The 23,576-nt window shown below is 45.6% G+C and overlaps 2 protein-coding genes across 5 annotated transcripts in view; one reads left to right on the top strand and one right to left on the bottom strand.

Moving 5' to 3' along the window:
- Positions 1 to 2,681: 2,681 nt before the first annotated feature.
- Positions 2,682 to 14,041, bottom strand: NMRAL1 (NmrA like redox sensor 1). Of its 4 annotated transcripts, none has more exons than XM_036021005.1 (6): positions 13,973 to 14,041; positions 13,553 to 13,625; positions 8,583 to 8,821; positions 5,974 to 6,223; positions 4,422 to 4,612; positions 2,682 to 3,479 (listed from the first exon to the last, which is right to left on the bottom strand). In XM_036021005.1, the coding sequence occupies exons 2-6, from the start codon at positions 13,590 to 13,592 to the stop codon at positions 3,300 to 3,302; spliced, it is 900 nt and encodes a 299-aa protein (XP_035876898.1). In that variant the 5' UTR covers positions 13,593 to 13,625; positions 13,973 to 14,041; the 3' UTR covers positions 2,682 to 3,299. The 4 variants fall into 4 exon arrangements, with proteins under 4 accessions (XP_035876898.1, XP_028370042.1, XP_035876896.1 ...); XM_028514241.2 differs by lacking the exon at positions 13,973 to 14,041 and adding an exon at positions 13,862 to 13,933; XM_036021003.1 differs by lacking the exon at positions 13,973 to 14,041 and adding an exon at positions 13,839 to 13,917.
- A 7,690-nt stretch (positions 14,042 to 21,731) lies between these two features.
- HMOX2 (heme oxygenase 2) overlaps positions 21,732 to 23,576 on the top strand; it is a 38,803-nt gene continuing 36,958 nt past the window's right edge. Inside the window, exon 1 of the mRNA XM_028516869.2 lies at positions 21,732 to 21,852. The gene's annotated coding sequence lies outside the window, so the exon portion shown is untranslated. The remainder of the gene's footprint in view (positions 21,853 to 23,576) is intronic.

Below are 23,576 nucleotides of genomic sequence, written 5' to 3'. Positions count from 1 at the left end.
TTAGGGTTTCATGGGTACAGAGTTTCAATATGGAATGATGGCAGAATCCTGGAGATGGATGGTGGTGATGGTTGTACAACAATGAATGTACTTAATGCCACTGAACTGTACATTTAAAAATTACTAAAATAGTAAATTTTTTTTAAAGATTTTATTTATTTTCAGGGAGTGGAGGGGAGAGAGAGAGACAGAGACAGACACAGAGACACATCAATGTGCGGTTGCTGGGGGTTATGGCCTGCAACCCAGGAATGTACCCTGGCTGGGAGTCGAACCTGGGACACTTTGGTTCCCAGCCCGCACTCAGTCCACTGAGCTACGCCAGCCAGGGCTAAAAATAGTAAATTTTAAGAAAATAAAAAAATAAATGATGGCAGCCTACTGATGTATTTCAGGGACCAGATTTCAAAAGACCAGGTACACATGGCGGGGCACCTGATTAGGAGTTGTGTTGGGAGTGCCTCAGCCAGCAGGGTGGCATGATGGCACTGGGAGTAGTCCCTTCCACGGGGTGCTCTGTGTGGCATGACCCCCATGTGTTTGCTTTCTTTAAATAAAAAAAGAATATATATATATATATATATATTTATTCTTAGAGAAGGGGAGAGAGGGAAAGAAACATCAATGTGTGGTTGCCCCTCATGTGCCCTCTACTAGGACCTGGTGTGCAACCCAGGCATGTGCCTTGACTGGGAATCCAGCAACCATTTGGTTCACAGGCCAGTACTCAATCCTCTGAGCTGCACCAGCCAGGGCCCCACGTGCTTTCTTATTGTAGTGATTTAAAGTTGGGGCAGGACCACCCTGGGTCCGACAGGGCATCTGATTTCAACATTCAGGGTGGGCAAAGGGTCTTCCTTTCTAACCACATTTGGTTATTTCCAAGAGATAAAGTAGGTAATCAAGTGAACACAAATGTCTATTACAGATCCAATGCTTTAAAATATAGGATTTGTTTTTTAATAGACCATTTTTTAAGAACAGTTTTTAGATCCACAGCAAAATTGAGAGAGGAAGGTACAGAGATTTCCCATATACCCCCACCCTCCCCCACATTATCAACAGTGGTATATTTCTTATAACTGTTGAACCTACATTGATAGGTTATAATCACCTGAGTCCATGGTTTATGTTTGAATTCACTCTTGGTGTTATATAGTCTGTGAGTGTGGACAAATATAAGGATATTAATCTACCACTATAGTATCACACAGAGTAGTTTTCACTCCCTACAATCTGAGTTTTGTATGGTGTGGATAGTTCATAGCACATGGGAGCATCCTGAATTGTTGTGCAGTTTTCATTTCACTGGTTTTGGGACATGGTCTGTTCACACCTTATTTGGCTGCTTTGGCCACACCTTGGATGGGGGCTGGTAGATGCCACCTGTTGGAGGAACAGGAGTCTGAAGGGCACTACCTGCTAACAGGGCTTAGTCACATGTGTTAGACAGGAGGGGGAGGTGACTGGGGGTGTCTGGCATTCCTTTGCACAAATGAGCTCAACGGTGCCCTCACAACAGCCCAGCCAGGCAGCACCAGATGAGCAAACAGACCAGAGGGACTCAGTGGTGCGCCTAGGTCCTGCCATTTGTGGGTGAGTATTGCTCGAAGCCCAATGTCAGCTCACTCAAGTTCACTTCGGGTTCACTCTGGACCTGGGCACAGCGTCTTTTTCCAGGCTCTGTATTGGCGGTTCCCACTCCAGGTTCTTAGCACAATGAATCAGCCCCAGACAGGTGAGTTTTCCACTCTGGTGCCTGGAGGACTTGGGCATCACGCAGGGCTGGACATAAATAAGCTCTCATGTTTTCTTGCTGGCCCAGATGTCTTGGAATCCCAAGCTGTTAGGGTCTTTGCCCTCCCATTCTGCTCACTGTCCTCTCCTTAGACCTCAGAGGCTGTCCGAATGCCCATTAAAGTAGTCTCCAATTGTTACCCTCTGTTCTCTGCCTCTCTGTCAATCTGTAATTACTCATTGCATATTTATATCTGGCTCTCTTACTAATCTCAAGGCAGGGAGCATAACTTTTTTGGTTACCGCTATTTCCAACCTAGCACACTGGTAACTTGTCAAATAGGTGTATTTTATTTATTTTATTATTATTATTATTATTTATTTATTTATTTACTTATTTATTTTAGAAAGAGGGGAAGGGAAGGAGGAAGAGAGGAAGAGAAAAACCAATGTGTGGTTGCCCCTCACACGTCCTTTACTGTGGACCTGGCCCACAACCCAGGCATGTGCCCTGACTGGGAATTGAACCATGACCCTTTGATTCACAGGCCTACGCTCAATCCACAGAGCTACACCAGCCAGGGCAAATAAATGCTTTTTAAATTAACAGATAGAATGAATTTTATCTTCCATAAGTCTGTGGGTGCCAAGGGTAGTGAAAAGGGCCGAGATGGAGGTTACACAAATCCGTAGAACATAAGCCTGCCATGGAACCTCAGGCCTTTGAACTTTGAGTGAGTCACCTGAGTTCTCTGGGTCAGGGTTCCTTTTCTCTCCAGTGAGCAGATGGAAGGTTGAACCATGCCACCATCCAAATGCTAAGTGGACGCTACCAACAAGGCAAGGTTGGTACTTCGTGGTTTTACTCCTAGCCTTTGCTGCAAGCAGTGTCACCTTTTCTCAGCAGTGTTCAATTTGGTGACCTGTGTTGTGTGGTTTTTTTTCCAGCCTGTTTTGCAGATCACACAATCTTGAGGCTGCACCCCAGGGCAGGCCCTGCCCAGGAGAGGGGTGAGGGCTCAGTCTTACCACCTTCAATTTGAAGAAAGAATACACCCTCTGCCATTGACCTCAGTAGCTTTCGGGAGCTGAAGGGTGTATGTGCAGGGGTGGCAAAATGTATGGCTCCTGGCTGGCGGGGGGAGTCCTCTGTGTCCTGGACTCTGTTCATGCTTTGAGTGAATTTCAAATGTGGAACAGGGTGGTCAGAGCCACTGGTCACAGAGCCACAGGATGTGGTCACAATGCTGTTTCACACCTGTTTGACTAAACCTTAAAACTGCATCTAAAGTCCTGTGTGTTGTTACCAAATGCCTGTTCTGCCCTCATACCCCCTCACTGCAGAGGGAGGGCACTGGACCCCCCACAACTATGTGTCTTGTTGGAATCAGTGCCCAGCAGCTGCCACCCCAGCCCAAGTCCCAGAAACAAAGCCCTTTTCTTTTGGAAACCATCTGAGAACAATGGCCTTTATTTTAAAAATAATTTTTTTGTAACAAGAATGGATCACTGCGGCTGCACCTCCCCTCCCCCTAGATGGTGTCAAAAAGTGGACAGGGTCACTACAACCTGGAAAAGTCCCTTTTGTGCTGCTCCAGCCACTGATCCAGCGTCTTGGCCTTGGGATTGAGCCTCAGCGTCAGTTCAATGTCCCGGTTGGGTTTTAAGGCATAGAAACGGAACATGTTGGCCAGGTCCTGAGCCCCAGGGAAGTCAAGCTTCTCATACTCCTCAGGGGTCGTCTGGAAGCAGAGGGGTGTCTGTGAGGATCCATCGACATCTCAGTGCTCTACTTAGGTGGTGGGGGCCGGGGACACCTCGGTCTTTACCAAGGTCCTTGCCAAGTCCACCTGAAACGCACTGTATTTGATCAATTTGTACTTGATCAAATTGAGCTCAGCTCCTCAAATCCTCCACGAACTGCCTCAGGCTTTTCATTGCTTAGATAGTAACACCTGGCCTCATAGTGCCTGTTTTCTAGAGCACACCATTGCACTACAGAAGCCTCATTTCTGTTCCATTCAATCCTCACTACCAGAGCAGGGGCACTATTCACACACCCCTTTCATGGATAAGGAAACTGAAGCAGAGGCGTGAGGGGCTGTGCCCCAGGTCACGCACTGCTGGGTGTTACAGAACGATTGAGCCTGGAGTTCTGTCCAGCCTCAAACCCCTCATCATTACTGTTTGGGTCTGGGGGCACTGTGGATAGTTTGTCTTTTAACACCCAGGAGTTTTCCACATTTTCTTTAATGAAAAGGTCTTACTTTCATAATTGGAAAGACAAGAACCCTGAAACCCAGGGGTCTGGACTGGAAGACTGAGGATCAGCGGGGAGGGGAAGGGACTGCGTGCCTTCTGCCCACCCATCCAGGCCAAGTGTGTGTGTGGGGGGGCTCTCTCTCTGGCCTCCTCCCCCTTCTCTTCCCTCAAGTCACATCCCAGAGGAGCCCAGCAGCCTTGCATTTGCACTCCTGGTCCCTCTTCCTGGCAACTTTCCAACTTAGTCAACCACCTAAGCCAGAAACTTCACTCAGCAATCACACTTGGCTCCCAAGAACAGCACAACGTGAATGCTCACAGTTGTGATGAATTCAGATTTACCTTGTTCTAAATTCCCTTTCTTAATACCCACAGAGCCCTCCTTGGGGTTTGAAATGACCAGTAGGGGCTGAGGGGCCCACCTTGGCATCATACACTGCCTTTCCAGTGTGCTTGGAGAGCAGGTCAGCGTACTCCTCAGCTGTGTGCCTGCAGGTACTGAGCCCAAGGTTCTGGCCAATGTATTTTTCTGGCATCTTCAGCAGGCTGAGCACCACAGGGCCCAGGTCAGCGACGGACATACCATCCATGGGTATGTCACCCATGGGCAAGCCTGGGAGGGGAGAGGGAGACATGTTAGCATGTGACATGTCCTAGAGCGGACAGCGAGCCCTTTGCTGAGGGGTAGAAACTGGTGTTCCTAACAGACAACCAATTGGACATCTGCACAGATCGGCACCTGATACGACAGACAACTCCTGCTGTCTATGTCAGAGCAGAAGCAACAGTGGAACTCAGCTGGGAAATGGGATTCAAGCCAAGCTCTGCCCCCTTGGCATGCTGTTTAAACACTCCAAGCTCAGGTCACTCCATTCTTAGACTATGGAGAAGAACCCTGGACCTGCCCACCTTTCTCAGGGCTGAGATCAGGGACAAGGGACAAGAAAAGAAGGGCTCCTAAAGGTCCCCTGGGAGCTGGCTGGTACCCTCAGGCCCCACTGCTCCCAAGATACTGGCCTGGGTGTAACAGGCCAAATCCTGAATTTCTGATGTGGAAATCTGTGGGTAGCTATTCTAAACACCAACTCTACTGACAGAAATGTTTGACTAGCTGAGGCCAGGACCTGGCCCAGAGCAGTGTGTGACAGGTGCTCATTCATGTCTGTTGAATTAATGAATGACTACCTTCCAAGTTGTGGTTTTGTAGATGGAGAGGGACAGCAGTGTCTAGATGTGGTGCCCAGTGTGCTTGGGCTGTGCCATTTTAAAAAGGGGCCACCACAGCTACCCATTCAGATCACCCAGGGACCTTGTGGGGGTGGAGGTCCAACTCAGAGACAGAACATAAGGGGTGTCTCTAACTACAGCTTTGCAAAATATAAAGGGCAATACCCATTGCCAACACCAGGACCCAACTGCTCACCAGTGAGCAGAGCTTGAGTGATGGTAAGCCAGTGTTTGTGCACAGCACGGGGTGCAGGGGCGGGTGCTCACTGAGGGCACTCAGGCCTCCTGAGTGTCCTGCTCTAATCCACTGGCTGACTAGCAAGACTGAATTGTATGAGGTTCCCTCCAAGCCAGGGTCCAGTGCACCAGCCATTTAGAGATTTGCAAATGGGCATTGAGAAGAAAGTGCTTTCCACTTTGTGACATCTACAACTGGGTCTCATCTTCCAAATCCTCTTCTTTTTGAAGGAAAAGTAATAACTGCACTCATCTCTGTAAAGCTTTCCACCAGATTGTTATCACCACATCTCAGTCGATTTTCTCATCGCCCCGAGCAAGTCAGTGTCATGCTCGTTTCACAAAGCAGGAAGCAGAGGCCCAGCCAGGTTTTATGCCTTGCTCTGTCACAGGCCTAATGTGAGAGCCAGTACTCATATCCAGAATCATCTGAGGACAAGCCCATAGCTTTCTGTGACACTCACAGCTCCACACAATGAGAGCAGATGCTCAAGGAGGAAGGGTACTCACTCAGCAAGTAGCTCTTTCCATCTGGGGCTTTCTGGGGCAGGAAGTAGGAGAGGAGGTTCTCAAAATAGCAGGGCAACCGCACACTGATCATGGGAACACCGATGTCCCGGAAATATTCCTCCACTTCCCCTTTTCCATCAAAGTGGCCTGCTGCCAGTCTCCCTGCCGTCAGCTTCTTGATATTCTCCAGGCCGCTGTAGACCACATAGCGAAGGCCCAGGCGCTTGGCCAAATTGGCCAGCAGCTTTCCCTGGGGGGCAGGAAAGCAGAAACCACAAAGCTAGGAGGGAGGATGTGTCCCCAATCACAGCCCAGTTCTCCAACCTGAGTTGCCACTGTGCCTGATAGTAAGAGCCCAACACCACTTATCCCTCAGATAAGGCCGCTCTTCCAGAATGATGCTCACATACAGTAACACGCCCTTTAATGTGCGATTATAAACCCATACTGCCCACAGAACCTTCCCATCTTCTCTTGATCATCTAGGTTGTTACTACTTTCTGATATGCTTGACTCTAGCTCACCTATGTGCAATCTGCTGCTAAGTCATCTTCCTTGGAGACCCCAGGATTTCACAAGGGAGGTGCTACAGCTCAGCAGTTAGGCACACAGGCCATTTGGAACCAGGTTCCAGTCCTGGTTCTGTACCACACTCGTCAGTTAAATGGGGACCACAATACTACCTGCTGTACAAGGTCATGTAGGGGATTGGACAGTGGCCTCCAAAAGGATATGTCCACATCCTAACCCCCAGAACCTGTGAATGTGACCTCATTCAGAAAAAGTCTCTGCAGGTATAATTAATTTAAGGAACCTGAAATGAAATTATGCAGGATTACCCATTTAACCCAATGACAAGTGTCCTTATGAAACAGAAGACACAGAGAAGTCCATGTGAAGACAGAGGCAGAGACTGAAATGATATGGCCACAGTGAGAAGTAGCAGCCACCAGAGGCTCAAAGAGGCGAGGAACAGAATCTCCCTTAGAGTCTTCAGAGGGAGCAAGGCAAGGCCAACACTTTGATTTTGGACTTCTGGCCTCCAGAACCGAGGGAGAATAAATTCCTGTTGTTTTAAGCCAGCTGGCTTGTGATCATGTTACGACAGCTGTGGGGCACTAATACTGGCTGTCAGATGAGAGAAGTTGTCTGTGTCTCTTCTATGGAATGGGCTTCCATGTAAGATGTAATCGAAGAATGAGTCAAGACTAAAAACAAGTTTGAAGACCAGTGATCCAATCTCCCTTTACTTTGCAGAGGAAGAAAACAAGGACCAGAGTAGGCAAGTTACGTGTCCAAAGCCATAGCTGTGGCTAGTTGGGAATGACACAGGACTGAAGACTAAAGTGCATAATTCTCAGCCTCGTGCCTTTCCTCTGGCACAAATTCTACATTCCAAAAAAACCTGAATGCCTTCTCCATGTCAGACACTGTGCAAGTGTCTCAATCTTTAGTGAGACAAAAAGATGACCGTGTCTCATGGTTCCTCTCTTATCCCTCCCACCTCCACCTAGGCTCAAAAACCACCTAACTAGGGAGAATCTGGGTGGAAAAACAGAATAAAGTGAAATATAAAACATGTGATAAAGGACAGAGGGGACTTTCTGGATTGATAGAAATATATTTTGATCAGAAGGCAGTTATATGGGCTTATTTATTTTCAAATTGTATCAAAGTGTACAATTAAAATGTGTGCACTTTTTAATAAAAATTATGGGTCGACAGAGTTAGATTTTTAAATTTTTTCAGAGAGATGGGAAGGGAGGGAGAAAGAGAGGAAGAGAAACATCAGATGATTGCCTCTCACACACCCCCAACTGGGGACCTGGCCCGCAACCCAGGCATGTGCACTGACCAGGAATTGAACCAGCAACCTTTTGTTTTGCAAGCTGAAGCTCAATCCACTGAGCCACACCAGGTAGGGCCAGAGTTAGACTTTTAAAAAGTATAAAAAGTTGCCCTGGCTGGCATAGCTCAGTGGATTGAGCTTGGACTGGGAACCAAAGTGTCCCAGGTTCGATTCCCAGCTAGGGTACATTCCTGGGTTGCAGGTCATAACCCCCAGCAACCGCACATTGATGTTTCTCTCTCTCTCTCTCTCCTCCCCCTCCCTCCCTCCCTCCCTTCCCTCTCTAAAAATAAATAAATAAAATCTTAAAAAAAAAAAGTATAAAAAGTCATCTGATGACAAAAGAGATTAGTAATTGCCTAGGGCTGAGAAGAGGACAGGCATGGGCAGTGAATGCTAACAGGTACAGGGTTTCTTTTGGGGGTGATAAAAATGTTCTGACATTAGGTTGTACAATTTCATGAATAGGTTAAAAACCAATGAATTGCATACTTTAAAAGGGTGAATTGTATGGTAAATGAATATAAAAAAAAGTCACTGCATGAGAAAGCAGTCTCCTCTTGCCCTCATCAAAATCTAAGAGGGCTACAAAGAAGAGGAGGGAAAGGCCTAGAGTGATCAGTGGTCAGTGGCCCTGGGTAGGATGGGTCCTACTGGCAAGCTAGAGATTTCCCCTAGGAATCAATAAGGACCTGGGAACTCCTTTTAAGATGTCCTGCAACTAGACCCAGCCTCCCTACACCCTGCTGCCTGCCCTTACCTGCTTGACCTCCTGCTCTTGACTGCAGTTCTCCCAGTAGTTGGTCACAATGAAGGTGGCATGAGCCCCAGTGAGGGCAAGTTCCATGCTGGTCTCATCATTCTGGTCTCCCTGCACTATTTCTGCACCTTGCAGCTTCAGCTCCTTTGCTGCTCTCTGCCCAGGGTCCCGGGTCACAGCTCGAACCCTGAACGTTCCATCTTCTATGAGGGTACGGGCCACTGAGCCCCCCTGGGCACCTGCAGAGTCAAAAAGACCTGAAGTGTTGAACATATGCCTGGGAGTCCTGCTAAGAGTGAAACCTCAAAGGGAATGCTCCATCACAGCAAGACACCCAAGACACTTTTCCCCTGTCATTCTCATTAAACTGCCTTATAGCAATTTTAAATAACAGCTTTATTGAGAAACAATACACTTACATAATATCAACTCTTTAGAAATATATAGAGTATTCAGAGTTGTGCAATCATCATTGCAGTCAATTTTAGAATATTTTCATCTCCTCAAAAACAAAATACATATTCATTCATAGTCACTCCCCATTCTCTCCTGCCTGGCAACCACTGATCTGCTGTTTCTACTGATTCGCATGGGATCCCACAATATGTGGCTTTTTGTTTCTGGCTTTTTTCATTCAGCGTTTTCAAGGTTCACCATGTTTCAGCAGGCATCACACTTACACCTTTTATACAAGTTTTAAAATGCATTGAAATATTTAGCAGACACAAAAAGACACAGCAATACCCATATACCCACTCCTTAGCTTAAGGAATAAAATATTACCATACCTTTTCCAAAACAAAACAAAACAAAAAAAGATTGAGGGACTTCCGGCAAGATGGAGGAATAGGTGGACGCACCGTACCTCCTCGTACAACCAAGATTAGAAAACCAATAATTTACAACAATAATTTACTATCAGAATAACACCCAGATCCGGCAGAGGATTTATCTGAATGGAAGTCGGGCAGCCAAGAAGTTGAAGTAGACGCGTTCATCCGGACTGGTAGGAGAAAACGAGCTGGCGGGCGCGGGGCTGGCTCGGGTCGGTGGCGCGCGGAGGTCGGGGGAAGGTTTGGCGCGAAATCGGCGCAAAAGCCATCCGGGGGCGCAAGAAGGCAGAGGTGACCCCTGAGTACGCAAGCTGCGGCTGGCAGACCCAGAGGGGCAGCGATTGTGGACCAGGGCAGAACTCCCGGCCCAGAAGCCCAGACAAAGGTCTGAGTCCAGGGGAACGGAACTACCGCCATTGTTTTCTCCCGCCCCACTCCCGCCTCACCCCCACATATGACGTCACAATCTAGCGACTGGGGTGCCCAGTCCCGGTGAACACCTAAGGCTCCGCCCCCCACCGTAACAAGAGCAACCAGACCGGGGAAAAAAAAAGAGAGACAGGGGAAAAAAAACCCATGTTTACAACAGAGCAGATCAGTCCCCCAGGACTCATCCTTTTGAGCGACCAAGAATTAGCCAATCTATCAGATGCGTAGTTCAAAACACTGGTGATCAGAAAGCTCACGGAACTGGTTGATTTTGGACGAAATTTAGATGAAAGAATGCAGATTACCATAAAACAGATGCAGGAAGACACGCGGAGGAGAGCCAATAGTGAAAGGAAGGAATATGAGTCTCAAAACAATACAGTGGACCAGAAGGAAGATAGAATCAACCAAGCAGGAAAGCAGGATGAAATAAGAATTCAAAAAATTGAGGAAAAGATTAAGAGCATCCAAGACACCTTTAAACGTTCCAATATCCAAATTATAGGGGTACCAGAACCGGAAGGGGAAAAGCAACAGATTGAGCACGTATTTGAACAAATAATAAAGGAGAACTTCCCCAATCTGGCAAAGGCAACAGTCTTCCAAGAAATCCAAGAAGCTCAGAGAGCCCCAAAGAAGTTGGACCCAAGAAGAAACACACCAAGGCACATCATAATTACATTAGCCAAGGTAAAAACAAAGGAGAGAATCCTAGAAGCAGCAAGAAGGGGACAGTCACCTACAAAGGAGTTCCCATCAGACTGTCAGCTGATTTCTCCAAAGAGACCTTACAGGCAAGAAGGGGCTGGAAAGAAATATTCCAAGTCATGAAAGACAAGGACCTACATCCCAGATTGCTCTATCCAGCAAAGCTCTCATTTAGAATGGAAGGGCAGATAAAGTGCTTCTCAGATAAGGTCAAGTTAAAGGAGTTCATCATCACCAAGCCCTTATTTTATGAAATGCTAAAGGGACTTATCTAAGAAAAGAAGATAAAGAAAAGACATGTATAGTAAAAGGACAGCAAACTCACAAATATTAACAACCACACCTAAAGCAAAACCAAAAGAAACTAAGTAAACAATTAGAACAGGAACAGAAGCACAGAAATGGAGGGCACATGGAGGGTTAGCAGCAGGGGGGTGGGAGGAGGAGAGAGGGGGAAAAGGTATAGAGAATAAGTAGCATAGAATGTAGGTTGAAAATAGATAGGGGGAGGGCAAGAATAGTATGGGAAATGTAGAAACTAAAGAACTCATAAGTATGACACATGGACATTAACTAAAGGGGGAAATGTGGGTGGGGGGGTACAGGGTGGAGGGGAGAGAAGGGGGGAAATGGGACAACTGTAATAGCATAATCAATAAAATATATTAAAAAAAAGATTGAGAAGACTACAAAAATTAAAATAATCAAAAGGAAGAAAATAAAAATCACCCATGAATACAGGAGGGAACAAAAGTACAAAAGTACATTTACAGTTATGAGCACTTGAAACACAGTTTATTCTTGTATTACTTATTAATTATTGTATTATTTTCCATACAAGCAGGTTCACAGTGCCACTGTGACATTTTTTGAGTTAATAAAGCTATTGTAGTAATCATAACCTGCATGTCTTTTTCCATACAAACAACTGTAAACCTACTTTTGCCCTCCCCCTATATGGACAAGAACAATGGCTGCAGCACTATTTCCAATGGTGAAAATCTAGACAACCTAAATGTTCTTTGGTAGGAATCTGGTTAAAAAAGTGATAAATCCATACAAAGTCATTAAAAAGAATGTGGCAGATCTGTATGTATGACTTGGATAGGTAACCATGATGTGTCCTGGAGTGAAAAAGGCAAATTGGAGAACTACAACTACCTTCATACAGTTTAGGCAAGAATGTAAAATGACGCATTGCTGTGTAAAACAGCCTGGTTGGTGGTTCCTCAAAATGCTAAATTTATCAAGTTACCATATGATCCAGAAATTCCACTCTATACCCAAGAAAATTGAAAATATATGTCCACACAAAAACTTGTACATCAATGTTAATAGCAGCATTATTGACAATAGCCAAAAAGTGGAAACAAATCAGATGTCCAGAGTGAAATCTATATACCAAAAGATTTGTGTGGCTGCCAAAGGCTGAGGAAAATTGAGGGAAACGGGGAGTGACTGCTGGTGGGTGTTCACGTAAGAAATGTTTAAACCTGTAAAGAATTTTGATTAAGCTTATTTGAGCCAAACTGACATGATATGCACCAGGGAGCAAAATCTCAAGGGACTGAGAAAATGCTCTGAAGAATGGCAGTTTTGCAGCTTATTTTTAATGTACTGATTTGAGAGATTTGTTGTTCCATTTATTTATGCATTCACTGGTTGATTTATGTATGTGCCCTGACCAAGGATCAAATCTACAACCTTGGCACATCGGGGTGATCCTCTAACCAACTAAGCTATCCAGCCAGGGCCTGCAGCTTATTTTATAGGTCAAAATCAAAGGAGATGTAATGTAATTCACTGGTGGTAAATTCAGCAACTTGGGGAAAATCTCTGGGATTGTATAAAAAGCCAGAGGGACACTACTTCTTTTACATCAGTGGGTACAGGACAGTAACATTTACAAGCATGGAGATGGTACACAGGCAACAAGAGGATAGTACAGGCTGTGCTCTGGGGCCAGCAGTTGTGCCTTGAGGGGTTTGGAAAAGATTACCCTGACATTTCAAAAGTAGGTGGCCTTTGCTGCAAAGATACCACCCCCACCCCCTCGTCCTATGTGACATGCTCACTTGAGGTAAATTACATCTTGGAAGGTGCTGTCCTGGGACTGTGACTACCTGCACCATGACCCACTTTTAGTTAGGAATTTGTATATCAGACCATTCTGTGTGATTATTTTTGGTCTTTGCGTTTGTAAGGGCCACCATGCTGGCCTCTCCTGAGCTTGTCAGGTTTAGGATATGGACCCTTTTTCATTCACATAGATATGGGGTTTCTTTTGGAGGTGAGGAGATATAAACTTAATTGTGGTGATGGTCACAAAACTCTGTAAATACACTTAGAAACCAGTGAACTGTATACTTTAAATGAGTAAGTGGTATGTGAATTATACCTCAATAAAGCTGTTAGGTATTTTTAAATATATATAGAAAAAAATGAAAAAACAGGAGGGGCAAAATAAAACACTATCGTTTAACAATATTTATTTAGATATTTTTTATTTTTTTTTAGAGATGGAAAGGAGGGAGAAAGAGAGAGAGAAAGAAACATCAATGTGTGGTTGCTGGGGGTGATGGCCTGCAACCCAGGCATGTACCCTGACTAGGAATCGAACCTGCGAAACTTCGGTTTGCAGCCCGCGCTCAATCCACTGAGCTACACCAGCCAGGGTTGTATTTAGATACTTTTAATTTGATGGGATATTCAAACAACTCGGTAACAGTGATGGATGGGGTGGGGAGGGGTACAGAGATTGGAGAAAGATTTAATTTCGGTAAGATGTGCAATGACTACTTATTCAAAGTCAGAGTAATTGTTTTGATTCAAGGGGCATCTGTGCTCACTTCCTGTGCCCACCCCCGGGAACGGGAACAGGGATCCCGGCTATCTCACCCCTCCCTCCCAACTTCTGGGGACGTTTCCGCGGGCTGGGCAGCTTCCCTGGCTCAGTGACAGGTCCTGCGCTTCAGGGCCTCCGACTGGGGCTCTGCTTACCTGTGGCTCCAAACACCACCACTATTTTCTTGTCCGCCATGAGAGCGAAGCAGAAAATGCCTTCCCGAGAAGCCTGGGGAGCGGGGAAAGCGCGGTGTGGGCGACGGAGCCAGAGGACCTCCCGACCCGAATGACTCCGCTCACACACCGCATAGGCCTGAGGGGGCGGCCGGCCCAGAGACGTTCGGACTTCGCGATTCGCAGCCCCACTTTGGGGCCTGATACCACCCTCACCCCCTTGTCCATGTTTTGGACCCTTGCCTGCATCCCACCTCTTAATGCAGACCGCAGCCAGCGTTACCTCCTCACCCTGGCCTGAAGGAAGACGCTCCCGGAAATTGAAGGACCCAAGCACACTGCAGAGGGGGGGATGCAATCGTGCGAAGGGAACCGACCCCGCACCCGCAGCTTCAGTCCTACCCTGGCAAAGACACCCCTTGAGTGCAGGGTCTCCAGGCTGCGCTGCTTTTGAACCCCGGTTGTTCGGGCCTCCGAACAGAGCACACCTGGCACCCCCGCCCACAGACACAGATGGTTCCTCCCGGTTTGTAAGGGACTCGGTAGGGTTCTGGACTCCTCCCCCACTAACCCGTCAGCTTTTTATCTTGCGTGAACATCTGAACATGTAGATATGGGGTGTCACCTAAGGATAATTGTATCTGTGAGTCTTAACAACCTAAGGCACTGAGTTCTTTCATCTATGCCTGACTCAAGTTTGAGGTTGCTGCTACTTGCACAATTTGAATTCTTTTATATAGAAAAGTGAGATTTCTTTGTGTTCAACTAAAACTCAAAAATGACCCTCTCACTCCTCTTCTGAATAGTTATTCTGATTGGATAAGAACATGCTGTTTTTTGATTCATTCCAAAAGATGTGCAGGTGTGGCTGTGGGTGAGTGGTCAAGGCGGTGGGCCAGGATTCTGTGCAGGTTCAAGTCCTGCTGCTTAGGGTTCTAACGACCTAATATTACCACAAGAGCTTGATACTCATCTAAATGATGTCAGACTAAGAAATGCTGATAGCAAAGTAGTATGGACTCATCTGGGAATGTCAGCCTCAGGGCAGCAGGCATTTGTTCACTGCTGAATTTCCAGCACCTAAAATAGTACCTGACACAAAGTAGACTGTGTAACAGGGTGCAGCCAAGAGGGGGGCCCCAAATAGGCATTTGAAATGGGGTCCAGAACTCAAGGTGTCCAGGAGATTTTAGGATGTCCTCACCCCCCCCCCCCCAGGTGTGGGTTGGGGGAAGGGACAAATGGAGCAGGGCCATTGAGAGCTGTTTCGCATAGCAACAGCCTTGCAGCTAACCTCTGGGGTGGTCATTTAACATATCTATAGCCTTTGGTTGGTCACTTAAATATGTTGAATAGCTGTGGCCATGCTCTGAGCCATGGGAATGGAAGTAACTTCCTCACCATGACGTAACTGGGGGGCCGGGCCACTGAGTTACAGTGCCTGTGTAGGAGCTTGGAGATGTTTGGCTCCTGACCTGGGGCCACACCTGCCCAGACTCAGGATGGCAGCCCAGTGAAGCTGGAAGGATATGGGAGTGCTAGCAAGTGTAGCTGATGGTGAGAGGAGTTGGAAATGGGCTGCAGAGGAAGATTGGCGTGGGGATTTAAACCCAGATTCAGCAGCCATTGGAGAACCATGTGGCTGTGGCAGTGCAGAGAGGATCACAGCTATTGAGGGAGAGAGAACCACGCGGCTTTGGCAGAGTGGAGACCCCCCCCAGCCCTGTGAGGGAGAATCACCATGCAGCTTTAGCAGAGAACTGCCACTCGGCTTTGGCAGAGTGGTGGACCCCCCGCTGCCGCCCCCTTGCAGCCTTTGCACAGAGAGAAGCACTCAGCTTTGGCTGAGTGGGGACTCCCGTGGCCCTGGGAGAGAGGACCATGCAGCTGGAGCGGTGGAGAGAGGACCACGTGCTTTGCCAGAGTGGGGACCCCCACAGCTTTAGAAGGGGGAACCACCACCTGGCTTTAGCAGAGATCCCGGCGACACAGCTGAGGGTGCCAGGAACCAAGGGAGGCCTACCAGCCAAGACGGATTACTGGGAAGAACTGGGGGCTGCCTGAGCCATGGACTTGTATTTCCTTTCCTGAGATACGGTACTCTGGACTAGGCAAAGGTGGAAGGAAGGACTGTGTTTGTGGGTGTTTTAAGGGACTTTGGGATTTTGACGAAGACATTAGATCACTACTTTAAGTCTGTATAGCATTAAATAAACATTTCCTTTCCTTTTCACGAATCTCTGGCATTGAGAGACATCTTTCCCATAGACGGCGGACATAATGGACCTGGGGGTTTCTTTCAGTAATAGTATATCGTCCCAAGGCCCCCCTTGTATTGTTCTGTAACAACTGGTGTTTAAACATCTGCTAGGCACTGGATTCACAGGCAACTCAAACTAAAACTGACATTGTTTTCCTGAATCTAGTGGTGGAGATACCCCATGAGGAAATGTATTTTTTAATCAATTAACTTATTTTAGAGAGAGGAAAGAAAACATTGATTTGTTGTTCCAGTTATGCATTTATTGGTTGCTTCTTGTATGTACCCTGACAGGAGGTCAAACCCACAACCTTGGCATATCGGGATGATACTCTAACCAACAGTGTACCTGGCCAGGGTGGGAGTGTGTATTTTATTTATGTAGAATCTTGGTTTTTATAATAAGATGTATATATTTATTTTAATAAATATACTTTTATGTTTACTACATTTATAAATGAAGATATCATCTGTGTGTTTATCTTGGGTAAATATCTTGAGGTCTTCTCCACACCCTGTTATGCTATGTCTCTGCTCAGACTGTAAGGTTTGCCTGGAATACCTTCCTCCCACTTCCTTAAATAGTGCTAACTCCTACTCATTCCTTAAGACTCTGCATAGAGGGGAGGGGATGGGTGGAAATGGAGAAGGGTATAAGGGAGATAAATGGTAATGGAAAAATATATAATTTTAAAAAGACTATATAACCATTACTTCCTCCAGGAAGCCATCCCTGACCCCTAGGCTAGGCACTACTCCTATTCCACTCTATCCCACTTGCAAAATTGTCTCTATCACATTGACGGAGGGCTTCCTGAAAGCTGGGCCCATGTTTTGTTTGTCACTATATCTCTCCCTCCAGACACAATATACAGCACTTAATAGGAACTTAATAAGTACCTAGTAAATGAATCTGGCCCTATCCACCTTCCTAGCTTTTGGCACACTTAGTGTAAGGATCTCCCCCTGCTGCCATTTTGGCCAATGGGAAAGAATCCCCGGTGCACTGACTGACTGTCAACGGTAACATCTATCTATTAGCTATCTTTTTTTTTTTAAACATTTCAGCTAAGTTGCAGACATCATTACCTTTCTCCCCTAAACACTTAAGCACACATTACTTAATTTTCTAAATATTAAATATAATTTGGAGTTCAATATTTGTTTTCTAGATTGTTTATTACATACAATATATTTTTATATTTTCCTTAAACTTGCTTTTCCCCTTCTTAATGTCCTTTCTTGGGAAGTGTCTACCCTTCCTTTTTAAATTTATTTTTATTTTTAGAGAGAGGGGAAGGGAGGGAGAAGGAAATGGAGAGAAACATTGATGCAAGAGAGAAACATTGATTTCTCTCTCTAGGCAACAGCCTCTCACAAGCACCCAACAAAAGAGTGAATCTGCAATGCAGGCATTTGCCCTCACATGCTTTGGCAGACAATGTCCAACCAACTCAGTCACACCTGTCAGGGCTATTCTTCCTTTTTAATTGGGCACAACTGTATTGAATTTTTTAAAAATATATTTTATTGATTATGCTATTAGAATTGTCCCATTTTCCTTCTTTTATCCCCCTCTGCCCTGCATCTCCCCTCCCTCCACCATTCTCAGCCCCCCCTTAGTTCATGGGATATACATATAAGTTCTTCAGCTTTTACGTGTCCTATACTATTCTTAACCTCCCCTGTCTATTTTCTACCTTCTAATTTATGCTTCTTATTCCCTGTACTTTTCCCCCCTTTCTTCCCCTCTCCCTCTCCCCACTGATAACCCTCCATGGGATCTCCATTTCTGTGGTTCTGTTCCTGTTCTAGTTTTTTGCTTAGTTTGTTTTTGTTTTTGCTTTTATTAGGCTCGGTTGATGGTTGTGAGTTTATTGTCATTTTACTGTTCATATTTTTTATCTTCTTTTTCTTAGATAAATCCCTTTAATATTTCCTATAATAAGGGCTTGGTGATGATGAACTCCTTTAACTTGACCTTATCTGGGAAGCACTTTATCTGCCCTTCCATTCTAAATGATAGCTTTGCTGGGTAGAATATTCTTGGATGTAGTTCCTTGCCTTTCTTTGAATACTTCTTTCCAGGCCCTTCTTGCCTGCAAGGTTTCTTTTCAGATATCAGCTGATAGTCTGATGGGAATTTCTTTGTAGATAACTGCTTTTCTCTTGCTGCTTTTAAGTTTCTCTCCTCATCTTTAATCTTGGGTAATGTAATTATGATGTGCCTTGGTGTGTTCTTCCTTGGGTCCAATTTCTTTGGGACCCTCTGAGCTTCCTGGACTTTCTGGAAGTCTATTTCCTTTGCCAGATTGGGGAAGTTCTCCTTCATTGTTTTTTTCAAATAAATTTTCAATTTCTTTCTCTTTCTCTTCTCCTTCAGGCACCCCTATGATTTAGATGTTGGAACATTTAAAATTGTCACAGAGGTTCCTAAACCTCTCCTCATTTTTTTTTTGAATTCTTATTTCTTCATTCTGTTCTGGTTGACTGTTTATTTCTTCTTTCTGGTCCAAACCATTGATATGTGTCCTGGTTTCCTTCCCATCAGTGTTGGTTCCCTGTATATTTTTCTTTATTTCACTTTTCATAGCCTTTGCTTATTTCTCTATTTTGTGACTATACTCAACCAATTCTGTAAGCATCCTGATTACCAGTCTTTTGAACTGTGATAGGTTGGCTATCTCTTTGTTCCTTAGTTGTATTTTTTCTGAAGCTTTGATATGTTCTTTCATTTGGGCCTTTTTTTTTTTTGTCTCCGCAGTGCCTGTTAGCTAGTAAGGGGCGGAGCCTTAGGTATTCACTAAGGTGGGGCAACCCACCTTGCTGCCTTGTGGTGCTATTTGTGGGGGACAGTCCAAGAGGAAACAATGCTGCTTGTTCAGCTCTCTGTCAACTTTCAGTCACTTCTGCTGCTACCCACAAGCAATTTGGGCCAGTCTGGTGCTGATTCCCAGGTAGGTGGGCATGTGTATGTTCTAGGACCCTGTGGGTATCTCCAATGAACTCTCCTGTGAGGCTGGAAGTTTCACCTGCTGGCTCAACCCTCACAAGTTTTTTCAATCAGAGGTTTTGAGGCCTTATTTCCCTGCACTGAAACCCTGGGTTGTGCCGTCTGTCTCACTCCCCAGTTGTTCCTCCTGGTTTATCCACATGCAAATGTGGGACCGCCTGCTCCACCAGCCAATGCCTTGCCAGCACGTGTCCACTCTACCCAGCTATATGTCTCCACCCTTCCTTACCGGTCTGGATGAATGTTTTTTCTTTAAACAGGTTAAACTGGATGTATGGTTGTCCAACTTCCATACAATTCAATTTTCTGTCAGTTCTGGTTGTTCTTTATTTTTAAATTTGTTGTTGTCCTTCTTTTGGTTGTGGAAGGAGGCACAGTGTGTCTACCTTCGCCTCCATCTTGGTCAGACAACTCTATTGAACTTATATGCCCTTGTCAAACCCTACTCCATCTTCTTCTGATGGATCTAAAGGTTGTTTCAAAGTTTTCACCAAAATGGAGTGCCATGGTATGTGTTGCAATGACCTTCCTTGTTTGTGTCCTTTTGGGTTCTTGCAAATGTTAGATAGGACAAGAGTCTCAAGATCTGGGCAAACCTAAATATTATTTATTGATAAATGTTAAAGTTTTGCATAGCATTTTGTAGATGCAGTAGTAAACAGGATAAGCTGAAAGGAACTCAACCAGATGAAAGTAGCTAACTGCAAAGAAAAAATCAACATGTAATTAACCAAACAGTGTGTGCGTGAGAGAGAAAGTATATATATATACTTTATATATATATATATATATATATATAGAGAGAGAGAGAGAGAGAGAGAGAGAGAAAGAGGTGGGGGGACTATATATATATAGTCTTTCTTCCCTGGGGCATAAATTTTTAAATGGATAGAAATGCTCTTCAGTCATCTTTTTTAAAGACTCTCCTAGGTAAGTTTAAAGGTTTTTTTTTTTTTTCAGGCATTCTCCAAAGAGCTCTGCTCTGTACACCTGCAAAGCAAAGAGTTCTTCTTTGCCCAGATAGATGCCAGCTGCTGGAACCTGAAAAATAAAGAAATCTACTCTGTACCTGGGTGATGAACCAGCCCTATATAAGCCAGACCCCTAGCATCAGTTTTGGAGCTAAGCTATGGCTAGTTGCATCAAGCTCTCTTCCTTTCTCCTTTTCCTGCACCTTGATTTCAGAAAACCTCTAATTTCAAATGTTTCATCTCCTCTCCTGATTTCTATCTCAGTGGTGAGGGCAGCAAGAACCCCTTTGTCAGTGACAAATTCCCTGTCTCCCTATTTGCTGCAAGTAAATAAAACTTGCAACAACCACATCTCATTTTTAAAAAGATTTTATGTATTTATTTTTTGAAAGAAGGGAAGACGAAAGAGAGGGAGAAACATCAATGTGTGGTTGCCTCATGCGCACCCCCTCCTGGGGACCTGGATGGCAACCCAGGGATGTGCCCTGATTGGGAGTCAAACCAGCTATGCTTTCATTCACATTTTTGACCTAGAGTATCCCAAGCAGTGAACCCTTTGAGTTCAGTAATGCAAGTGTTCCTACCCAGAATTGTTGGGTCAAAGAGAATGCCCATTCTAAATTTTAACAAATCTTGCCAAATTTTCCCTCCTTCCCCATGTGAACAAAAACGGGGCTATCTTAGCAAGCCTGAAAAACACTAACTGAAAGTAACCACACAGGATGTTTTGATTATCAAAACAATCCTAACTGAGCAGGTTATGGTGGGAAGTCCTGTCCTAAGGTCCATGTGATAGATTACCTCTTCCTTGAACAAGCCCTGTCCATTGTTTATGTGCATCTATAATAACATATTTAAAATGTTAGAATCATTTCTTCTTGCCCTGGCTGGCGTAGCTCAGTGGATTGAGTGCGGGCTGGGAACCAAAGTGTCCCAGGTTCGATTCCCAGCCAGGGTACATGCCTGGGTTGCAGGCCATAACCCCCAGCAACCGCACATTGATGTTTCTCTCTCTCTCTGTCTCTGTCTCTGTCTCTCTCTCTCTCCCTCCCTTCCCTCCCTAAAAATAAATAAATAAAATCTTAAAAAAAATAAAGAACAACAACAAAAAAAGAATGCCCAGTGAAATGGGGAATATTAAAAAAAAAAAGAATCATTTCTTCTCTAGACTGCCAAAGATAAACATTCCAGTATGGTGGGGGTGGGAATCAACCCCAACATTCCTCATTATCTTTCACCTGCATACCTCTGTAAGCTATGTTAAATATTTACTATCCTTCACTCACTAATGTAAAAGAAACATGTATCTCTCCATTTTATTTTCTATCCAATCCTAGGGATTTCCCCATTTTACCTCCCTCCACCTCTTTAATCTTCTACTAATGGATTTCATGTAACCTTTCTTAGGTCTTCTTTGATTCTAATGTATAAAATAAACTGCAAAAATTGCTATTTCTCTGAGCATTATCTCTGTTCTTAGGACTTTTGCTTCCAGGACTAGCCCAGAATACATGGCTTTAATAAACTCTTTAAACTTTCCTTAGGTTTGGAATTTCTTTCGTGGACACCTAATAACTCTAACAAACACTGTAAACTTCCCACACCTTTGCCGACAGTGGACATTACAAGCCAGTCATTTAATCTGCAGCCAGTCAGATGGTTAAGGAAATGACTGGAAGCCACTGAGGCTGGAACAGAAAGTGCAGGTGGAGCCCAGCGCGCAGGGCCTGAAGAGGTGGTGACACTGCTTAAGAAAAGCGCCTAGCTTAGAGGAAGCCTCATGAACACCAGCTCTTATTGGTTAACTCCGGGGCACCTCAGCTCTGGGGCAGACCCAGGTATCAAGACAGGAGCCACTTGCCTGGCGCAGAGGCGTGCCCTTCGCAGGCCCCGCCTCCCGCTGCGTGCGTACGTCGGGCCGCCCTCCTGTCCGCCCACTAGACTAGGGTGGTAGCAACTTCTGAGGGTTTTCCAGACCGGCGCGCGGTAGTGGTCTCAGATAGGACGACCAGCTGAAGGCCGAGAGGACCCGTGGCTGGTGAGTGGCCTGCGGCCTCCTGGGCTTCCTCCGATTTCCTCGGTGGGCCTCGACCAGCTCCGGTCTTTGGGAGCTGGGTTCCGCCGGCCGCGGCTCTCTGCGTCCCCAGTGCCCGTCTGAGGGAGGCCCAATGGGCCAGGGCCGGGGGCGGCGGAAGCCGGGTGAGCGGGGAAGTGGCTGGGTTTGGGGAACCCTGCTTCAAGGACGATGTTTCCGAGGGCTGGGGAAGCCTTAATGGCCAGTTTGCGTTGGGCCCCGTTGGATCCTCCTTTCTGGCGTCGCGAGTGCGAGTGCCGCTGCGTGGGGTGCCCCCAGGGTTGCAGCCGGTGGATTTGGCATTTCCGGCGGACGTTGCAGCTACTGACCTCCCAGCCGGCAAGTCAGTCCACCTGGGGCCCTCGAGGACCCGGACCTGCCCCAGAGCCGGAGATGGGTGCCCGGCTTGGCGGCTTGTCTTGGGCCATGGCTTTGCCCTTCTTCCATCCGACTCATCTTAGTCCTAAGGGCCCTTTGAGTGACTGTTATGACTTCATGATTGACCCGCGGCCGCCACAGTAGAGAGCGCCAAATTGGGAGGGACCAACGCCAGGGGCAGCCGGTTAGTTTGGGTGGGGAGCTTACCTATCACCGCATGGGCACGGTTCTCTAGACGTATTATAAGACCTGCTAGGACCGCCTTGCACAGTCTCCGCACAAGGCCTGTCTGTCATGACATTTAAATTTGTCTGATGAACCGGTTGTTGTGGCCTGAGGCTGTTATCCATTATTTTTATGTTATGATTCTGTGAACCAGGAAATGAACATGGTATATAGTTCAGGAAGCCTCTGATTCTCAGTCACTTCCAGAACCCTGTGGGTTGATAATTTTCCCACTTTTAAATGGGGTTAGTGATGAGACTCGGGTTAAGTGAATTGACCTGTATCTCACAACTAAGAAGGTGGAACACGGTCGACTGCCTTCAGGTCCCATGCTCTTTCCTAAAACAGAGTTGTAGAGTTTGGAAGAGGATTGTTATTTAAACTGTCTTCCCCACCCCCTAAACTGTCCTCCCAAGTGGAAGGAAACGGAAACGTACTGGTTTTATATATTGAATTTCTGGTATGGTGTTGACCAGAGTGTTTACATTAAAAATTTAGCTCTCATATTAAAAATTTTAGTTTTTCTTCCAGGAGGAGGGGGATAAGGAAATACACCCTAGTAAATTTGTGCTGTATTCTTTAGGTTTTTTTTTTCCAAGAAATATCACAACAAAACAACACAAGCTTACCAGAAACTCGCAGTCAATTGGGCATTTACAAGTTTACTTGGTGAAGTTGGAAAAAAGTTTTCAAGTACAGTGCCTAAGCCAGAACACTGGTGAGGATGTGGGAATTTGAAGGGTCTTGGAAACACACATTCATGAGTGATACCTCATCTAACTGGGGATTTGAAGAGAAAACTCTGTGATTCCCCCATTGTCTGACTTACTTGCTTTTTTCCGTTGCATGGGCCAATAAAAGTGAGATGCTGTGAGTCCTCGAGTCAGGAGTATGAGCTTTAGAAATGCTAATGAAAAGAGGAGTTACAGAAAGTAAGGTATAATTATTGTGTTTAGCTCACCCCTCAATAAGATGGTGGAAAAGCAAAATTAGACAGTTGGGGCCTTTGGGCTACCTTAATTTTTTGTTTCTTTGTTTTCTTTTAAAAACTGACTCTGGATTTCAGAGTTCAGTTGGGCTCTAAT

This window comes from Phyllostomus discolor, chromosome 3, assembly GCF_004126475.2.
Source record: "Phyllostomus discolor isolate MPI-MPIP mPhyDis1 chromosome 3, mPhyDis1.pri.v3, whole genome shotgun sequence".
Lineage (NCBI taxonomy): Eukaryota > Metazoa > Chordata > Mammalia > Chiroptera > Phyllostomidae > Phyllostomus > Phyllostomus discolor.
Note: the sequence above shows the minus strand (reverse complement) of the source record. Positions and strands in the feature narration are given on the sequence as shown.